The sequence below is a fragment of the Mus caroli genome, unplaced genomic scaffold (assembly GCF_978045245.1).
Source record: "Mus caroli unplaced genomic scaffold, Mus_caroli_1 scaffold_5, whole genome shotgun sequence".
Lineage (NCBI taxonomy): Eukaryota > Metazoa > Chordata > Mammalia > Rodentia > Muridae > Mus > Mus caroli.
Window position 1 is genome coordinate 124,404,414 of NW_028227260.1, and position 9,095 is coordinate 124,413,508.

The window sequence follows — 9,095 nt, forward strand, 5'->3', positions numbered from 1 at the left end:
TTAAGATAGGAATATGATCACAATTAGGCTACTTATTTAGTAAAATTCAGCCAAGCCACCTGATTGACTTCAAAAAGATATACCTTACAATATGATAGATTGAAAGTGATTTGGTGATAATATGAATGACCAAGCCAGAGGTGAAAATAGACTAATGCTTTGCCTTCTATTCTTTATCTGAAATCTCATCTAATATGGAATGATTTTTTTCTGAATTTCCCAATTTATATAAATTGCACCCTCAAATACCATACTACTCATATGAAAACAGGCACCCTATAGTTTAATTAATTTTTAAAACAATTACATTTCTAAATTTATAAAAAGTATAAGGAAAAAAGTCAAATTCATTTCTGATAAAAAGAAACTAAGTATTTTAAAGAAATCCTTAAATTCCATTTTTTTTCATTTTAAAGAATTAATATCCAGTTATATATGAGATGTAAATATTTGTTCATCTTTTTATTTATTTTCATTGGTTATTTTATTTGTTGACATTTCAAATATTATCCCCTTTTTCTGATTCCCCCCCAAGGAACCCCCCTATCCCATCCCCCCTCTTCCTGCTTCTATGAGGGTGTTTCCCCACCTACCTATCCACTCCCATCTCCCTGCCATCACATTCCCATACACTACTTTTAAGCATCATATATTACCTCATTGAAGAATGTATGTAGTACTATATAGCAAGACCTGCAAATGAATTAGGGCAATTTTAAAGAAAAACAGAGGTGGGGAACACAGAACAAAGTTCTTTATTATGCAACAGCAAATGTTTATTACAATTTGTAGTGCAGGTTTCCATTGGCAAAAGAAAAATCATCAAATAATCACTGATTGCCTTTGTTCGGCCTTAGTATACAAATAAAGAAAAGAGGGCAGTTTACAATCTCTGCTTTTAAATCATTTGCAGCAGAGATAGAAATATACATGCAAGCAAGAAAATGCACAGATTAGTTGCAAAACTTTATAATTCTATGAAATAGACCTGCATAATCTTTATAAACCAAAAATCTGACCATTGTGTATTCTTGACTCACCTTTAGATCCTTTCAACAATTTAGGTTTAGGACTGAACAACATGTAGTGTATCAACACCAATGCAAAATACATGTTTGATGTTTAAGAAAAAGGAAGCATGACCCAATACCAATCCAGGGTTAACACATCCTAACCAGCTTGAAGCAAGGCCTGGCTCCTTTCTCATTTTCAGCCTTCTCACCTAGGGAGAAAACCAATATATCTGCACAGCATCCCATTATCTCTCTTTATCTGAACTGCACAGTCCTTTAATCAGACCTATCTTTTTAATCCCCAGCTCCTCTATTTGAAAATTATACTGCATTGTCAAGATCCCATATTATCACATTTCAAGGCATAGAACCCGAGGTTTAGTAACAGATCTATTCTACTTGAAGTATGAATCTTTCAAGTTCACAAAATAAACATTTGGAGCTTCCAAAGGGGGAGTTTCTCTCACAGTGAGCTGGATAGGCTCAGACTTCTTCCTTTGCACATTTTTTTTCTTTCAATTTAACTCACAAGCAGATTTTGAAAGTTTAAAATATGCTCAAATATAACATTTGGTATTAAAATAGCAACAGCAAAAATATCCAGTCTATACCTTAGAGCAGTATATTTTCTGCCCTGTCTGCCATACATTCTACATTTATGTACTTAATATCCCTGCATCGAATGATGGCACTGAAACTCTGTGAAATTTACTCAAATGACAGCATTCAAATATATCCACAAGTCTTGATAGTACTAAGGCAAGAAGTGAAAACAAGTGCATTCTTTGATCAGTATGAAGACAGAGCCTAAAAATGAAAATAAGGCTTGAAAGAAAAACACTGAGTTTTGGATTACTCTTCAACACTCAAATGAGCAGAATACTTGAATACCTAAACCATCCTCGTCAGCTGAGATTTTTGATAGAAACACGAGATTCTACGACAATTATTTCCACATAAGAAACTTTTTAGAAAAGTGAGTTTCGCACCAACAACATACAAATTATATACATATACCATGATCACAATTCATGAATGACACATTTCCAAAAGTAGGCAAACTGGAACATGGAATGTTTTTTTTTTCTTTTTTCTTTTTCTTTTTTTAACACTGGAACAAGTCTACAAAACTATGATTAGTGTTCCTGAACAAATGTCCAAACTCTGTTTATTAGAAAATATCCTTAATACATCACACATGATGAAAACTAAACTGCTAATAATAGTAACACAACACTTACACAATTTTAACTTCTCAACAGGATTTTCTTCCATAATAGACTACATGGATCACTCACTCAAAAACAACACAGCTAAGAATTAGTGGAAAGTATATGCATGAAAAGTCCAAAGAACGGTAGGGAGGCCCAGAAAACTCTCAAAGCCAACTTCTGAGGGTTCCATCTCTTTCTTTCTTCTGAGAAGCGCACTGGATACTCTGGGCCAGTTCCACCTGGACAAAAAGAAAAAAGAAAATAGAAAAAGACAAGAGTTAAAACAGCATGCACAACATGAATTACAATTAGATTGAACTAAAAGATAAAGCCCATACTCTGAGAAGGAATCTTGTCCGCCTTAGCTCCAGAGGCCTGCGTAGTTGCCATGGAGGCCTGACGCCAGTGGTCCCCCGCCTACGAAGAGCTTCATCTCGGGCCAGTTGTAGCAGTGAGTGTAGAGCGCATTGGGGAAATCTTCTACACCAGCAACATAATTCTCTAGGAGATCATCCTGGTTGATCCAGCCACTGCCACAGGTGAGCTTGAGCTTCCTTCCAGAGGGCACAGGAAACATGTCTGGATTGGCCGCGGATCTTTCCTCAAGGAACTTCTGGGCACGGATGTCATAGAAGAGCAGAGAACCGTGGCCTGTTCCCACAGTGACGATATGCTGGTGGACACTCAGAGAACGCACACCGGTGCCTCCCTCTCTGGAGCACAGTGGCGGGATGTTCTGCTGGCCTTGGCGAAGATCCAGGAATGAAACGTGAGACTGAGAACCCACTGCGTAGAGGGAAAACTCATCACAGTAGGTGAGACACACGTTCTCACGGCAATAGGGCAGCCTCAGGGATAGCAGCCGAGACAGGGAGCTTCGGGCTTTCCACAGGTGGAAGTAGCCATCCAGGGACACAGCTCCCAGCTCCTGGTTTTTGTTGCTGAAGGCAAGGGCTCTCACTTTGCGGTTACCTGGATTGGTAGTGGCTTTGGGGATGGCCTCCATATCTGTAGGACTGATGTGAGCATACACAGGTAGTCCTGCATCCTTGTGCCAAGCAATGCTGCCATTGAACATGTCAGGATCCACCTTCCAAAGTGCCACGGTGCCGTCGCGGGAGCCACTCACAGCCACGGTGTCACTCATCCAGGCAATGGCAAAGATCCAGTCCCTGTGGCCTTGGCAATCTCCTAGGCACACCGGATCCAGAGTGGGCAACTGGTATACTGCCAAGCTATTGGGGTTTTCACCTCCAGTTGCCAAGAGGGTCTTGGAGGGATTCAGCTCCACAGCATGAATGCCACAGGAGGGCGGGCCACGAGACAGGTCGGGCACCCTGTCGCGCATCAGAGGAATGCGCATGATGTGGTCGGTCTTGACATCAACCACGAAGAGCGTGTTGCACTTGGTGCCACACACCACCTGCCTGGCATTGAGCCACTGCGATGCGAACACCTTATTGAGGGGGCCTAGGGTCAGCTGGCGCTCCCTCAGCAGCTCGGGCAGCCTGAGGACCCCATAACTGCGCAGATCTCCCTCGAAGCCAGCGAGCCCCGGGTGGCCATCTGCGCCCAGCGCTCGGCCCTTCAGGTAGTTCACCATGGAGAGGTGAGCTACGGGCCGCCGCGGCCTCTTGGTCAGCAACATGGACCCCTCTGCGTTGCCCTCCCCAGCTGTCGCCATCGGAGCTGCGGGGCCTGGCGATGAAGAAGTCCCGGCGCCCTGATCGACCTCGGCGGCTTTCCGCTTCCTGCTACCTGTTTGCTGCGGGCCCATGGTGGGCGGCGAGCGGTTGGAGGGCCCTGCAGGCTGTGGCGTCTCCTGCTCTGCGGGAGAGGGCTGCGTCTGGGAGTCGGCCTGACGCATGATATCACCGGGAGCTGGAGGCTAAGGAGCTAGTGAGAGAGCGATCGACCGATCAGCGGGGAGCCTACCGAGTCCGGAGAGCCTTGGCGGCAAAGGAGGTGGTGGCGGCGTGACCCGGCGAACAACGCGAGGTCGGGCGGAAAGAGCCGAGCGAGCTCGGGAGGATCGGCGCTGAGGCCGAAGGTGCGGCTAGAGAGAGAGTGGAGACTCTGCTGCCAGCCAGCTCAGGAGTGTGGACTTCTGGGCCTTGAGCGACGAGTCCGTTGGAGATAAAGACTAGGGGCGGGTGGGAGGAGGCTCTGAGGGTGGTGTTGGAAGAGGGGGCGGGACGGGCTGACTTTAAATGACAGACGTGATGGGAGGTGTGCAAGGGTGAGCTTTATGGCTTGAAGATCATGGCAAGAGTAGTGATCTCATGCCCAGCCAGAAGGGGGCGGTAGGTAGTAGTAATGCCTACAAGGTATAACCAAAGAGATACCAAAGCACAAAAGGAACTCGGAGGGGCAGGGATTCATTACTCTCTGGTTAGTGGTCCAGCATGTCCCCAGGATCCAACAAGTCAAACTAAGCCACCTCCACCACAGCAGTCAGATACTCTTCTTACTCCTACTAAAGTCTGAAACACAACATAGTCAATCTTGGGAGGAGGCAGTCAGCGCCTTTGTCATTATTCTCAGGGGAAGAAAACAAAAGTTTGCTTGTTGTAACTCAGGAAAACTCTTCACTAAGATAACTTGGCAGAAAATAAAATTGTTTGAAAATGACAGTTTTCTTTTGAACAGCCATTTGGCTGCTCGTGGTAGTTTATTTTCAAGGAATTTTTTTTTTCTTTTCTTTTCGTTGTCCTCAAATTAAATGTTCTGTGCTGTTGCAACAGAATCATTTGAAGAGACAATATTAAATGACAGATCACTGGGCCTCAGATTCTCTCTGCCCATGATTATGCCCAGGACTTGCTGGTAGATCAGGAGAAAGTGGAGCTGGGCGTTTGGCGATCTCTTTTAGCTCACAATATTAAGGTAATGGTCTAGAACACTACAAGTGAGGAGCTGGGGACGAAAGTTCCCATTGTCAGTCCCAGAGGCCCATGACCTTAGACAGAGCCCTCTGAGTCCTTGGGGTAGTAATATAAAGGATAACCAGAAGTTTTAATGCACAGAATGAAAGATAAAGAGAATTTTCTAAAAGCAATGAAACGTTTTGTTGTATTTTTGTTTTGGTATTAGTTTTTTAAGCTTCAAGATATCACATATCATGACAGACCTATACTTGGTCGCTAAGTAACACTGACTTTAATTAACATTACATAGAGGCTAGTGCCTGATACTGAATCTAAATATATCATAATCCTCCTCCACAGAAAGTAGTTTGTTCAAGTACTGGGCAGGGCATGAATTCATTTTTTTCTGACTAATCAGTGTACTGTAAGAACACTTTCATGGTGTTTTCTCCCTAAATACACCATCACATTTTGCTGATTTTATTTCTAGTACCTTTTTTGCACCTTCACTTCGTATAAATTCCAAGTACAAGGTCTGAGTCTTTCTTTCCCATCATCCAAGTCAAGCTTTCTTATATTTGTACTCCCCAACACTCTCCAGAACTAGAGTTCTGACCCTCTCCCCTATTATCCATTTTATGGCAGAAGAAATGGTGAAATCAGTTGGTGTGTTCAAGGAGAAAGTATAGGTAAGTGTCTTATGGAGGAGGCTCAGAGACTCAATTTTGTTTCCACTGGTAGGATTAGGATGAATAAGCATTTCACAAAGAATAGAACTATGTCCACAGACATAATGTTTGTATATGAGTAACTAACTCATGGTATTTTGTGTTCAGCAAGCTCACAGCAGCGATTTCCTAATTTGGCACCCCACCTTGAATAGAACCCTAAATATTTTGATTCAGGTGACTTGGAACATTCTTTCAGAAAAGCCCATGGATGTTATTTTCACTCAACTGGAAGCAGGATTTTTAACATTTTTGAGATCGCACTCTACAGTGTATCTCAGTGTTGCTCCTAAAATGGAAGCTTTCCAGGTGAATACTGTGAAAGGCTTGACAAACAGGAGTATAGTGGTCTAGGTATGAGATGTTTGTAAAAGTTGAGTGCCAGGAGCAGAAGCATTTTGAGAAGCTATTATGGACTCTCAGGCTTACTCTGCAGCCACTGGTAGTGCACTTCCAGAGCAGCAGCTAACCATACTAAAAAGGACTATTATATATCTTTCTGTGATCATCTAGTAGAACAAATATGGGAATATACACATAAAACAAGAAGACATATGGAGCACATCTGTCTTTTTCTTAAGGACAGGAAAACTCCAAATGTCTAATAAAATCTCATAGATAGAAGATGGAATGCTTTAAATTTTAGATAATTGACTTTCTGCCAGCAGATATTTTAAGGCTGAACACCACACCACTTTTGGCTTGGAAGTAAAAAAAAAAAAAAAAAAAAAAAAAAAAAAAAAAAAAAATCGAGTGTGAGGAATCTTCCCTCCTTTCCCTAGTAGAAGGTAGGGTTCAGAGAAAATAAGATGACTTCCGACTTCCGTTCTGTGGGGTATGGTATGGTACAGATAGTAAAGTGGTAACCTTTTAGATGTTTAATGTCATTCCACAGGTCATAACACAATGTTGGCATGTTCACTGTAGAGACAGAAATTAAGTATTACAAATGTCCAAACTTTTAAAATATGGGGATGGGAAATTTCAGTTCTTCTTTTTAAAGCAAAAACAAAAAAATATGTTTTCATAAAAATGCTCTACATGGTACAACTGACAAATAATAGAAATTTATTCATGATAGAAGAGCATTAAAAGGATACTGAACCTTGGCATTAGAAGAATGTTAAGGTGGTGAATTCCTCCTGCCCTTACTGTGTCATATATGTCCTGTGAAGACAACAACAGAAGCCACTGACCCAGAAACCTTCATGAGTGCAGGTGATAAAATCTCTAAGAAAACCTGTTTTGCTTTTTTTTTTTTTTTTTTTTCTAGGCAATGGGTCTGGGAAACTCTAAGGCTAACAATAGAAAACCTTTTATGGCAATATATATCCTACTCCAACCAGACACCAAGACGCTCTATCTTATCTCATTCTCCACACACTACTACAGTGGCGCCAATGGGAAGCTGATAACCCATTGTCTCAGAGGCAGGAACTCAAGTTATAGTCTCTTCAGCAGGGCTAATGTCAGTATGGCCAAATGTTGAGCTAAGCCTAGAACTATACTTAATCAAACAATAGATTTAATAATCTCTCTTGAGAAAGTGTTTAACACCCAAATATGTTGCTGTGCTCTTTAACTGTGGTAGGAAGATTCAGTAAAAAGCTGAACTTCCATTCAATGATACTTAACAAATCACTGACAGAGTGAGCTATCAGCATATTCCTCTCACCCATCCCTGGTGTCAGCAATGAGCTGGATTTTCATATCCAGTCAACTCGAAAAAAACTGAATGAAGAAGTGGGTAGCAGGGCTTCTCTTTACCCTCAAGAAATAGTGATGTTCCCACAAGTACAAATTCAGGTAAACTGAATGAGTGAAAGTAATATGGTTCTTTAACATTAAATACATTCTTAAAACCTTAATATAATATTTATAAGAAGGCAATGCTTTCAAGTACACATGGAACATTCATAAAAATAAATCATATTGATTATGGAAAAAACTTAATCTCTCTAAATATTAAGTACATATTGTGTTTTATAAAACTAATGGAATTAGATAAAAATATACTAATAAATTTTAAAGGAATGTTTTTTAATACTAAAGAACAAAATAAATGTTTCATTGGTAAGAAAAATCTCAAATCATTGAAAACTATGCATAGAAAGAGTAAAGAGGAAAACAGAACCTATCAAAACTCATAATTCACAGCGATTTGTCACTCCACTAATGAAAGTTCATGAATAATCTTAAATTTTCATTTAAATAAGGCAATATTGGTTCAAAGCAAGCAAGGGAAAATAGTAAAGATTGAAGCAGAAATGAAATAAGATGAAGATTACAAGGCAAGCGAATGATAAAAAGAAAAAGCATACTTTAAAATTCTTAAATATACTCATCCACTCCTCTTAAGCCTGATAGAAAGGAAGAGGATATAGTAGAAAGCATAACTGTAGCCGGGTAGACTTCAGAGGTAATATAAAAGACTACTGTAAGAAATCTTAGACACATGAATAAAACAAAGTAAGTGGACTACTTCCCCCAAAGGTGATAATAAAAGACCTTTTCAGCAATACTGTAGTATGTGACCTTGTTAGTTGCCATAAACCAAACTGTAAATAGGAACTTGAAAATATTGGATAGCTATTCATGAACATGAATTCATAATTGAAAGTCCCACAGAAATGTTATCCCAGCATAAATATTTTCTGCAGATAATTATGTCAGACCAAAAAAAAACCTTTAGTACTAAATTTACATATTTTTCCTTAACAAATAAAAACTAAATAACCAAATTGCTCAAGCTGCATAAAGAAAATATCCTAGTAGACTAAATAGCTCAGAAAACAAGTATTTATTGTCTCACTTCCTGATGCTAGTATATGTGTCAAAATAGGCTTGCTTCAGATTGTTTCTCCTATGGGCTTATAACCAAGTTGGTTTCTGAGAGTTTGCTCACATGACTTTTATTTTTGTGAGAATGGGGAAAAATTTAAACTTTTCTTTTCTTTTAAAACCAGTCTAATGGACTAAGACACTACATTTATAACATCCTTTAACATTAATTAATTTTAAAAACTTTATCTATGCACATGGTCAAATCCATAAAATATCTCTCTCTGTCTCTCTGTCTCTGTCTCTCTGTCTCTGTCTCTGTCTCTCTCTGTCTCTGTATCTCTCTCTCTCTCTCTCTCTCTCTCTCTCTCTCTCTCTCTCTCTGTGTGTGTGTGTGTGTGTGTGTGTGTGTGTGTGTGTGTGTGTGTGTACAGGCCAGAAGATGATTCTCTGATAATCTTCCTCAGATGATGTCCAATATTTTTGACACAC

General features: G+C 40.3%; 1 protein-coding gene across 1 annotated transcript; it reads right to left on the reverse strand.

The window, feature by feature from the left end:
* Positions 1-736: 736 nt before the first annotated feature.
* Positions 737-4,377, reverse strand: LOC110286664 (DDB1- and CUL4-associated factor 12-like protein 1). The gene is made up of 2 exons (XM_021153187.3): positions 2,566-4,377; positions 737-2,466 (listed from the first exon to the last, which is right to left on the reverse strand). The coding sequence occupies exon 1, from the start codon at positions 4,092-4,094 to the stop codon at positions 2,589-2,591; it is 1,506 nt and encodes a 501-aa protein (XP_021008846.1). The 5' UTR covers positions 4,095-4,377; the 3' UTR covers positions 737-2,466; positions 2,566-2,588.
* Between the last annotated feature and the right edge of the window lie 4,718 nt (positions 4,378-9,095).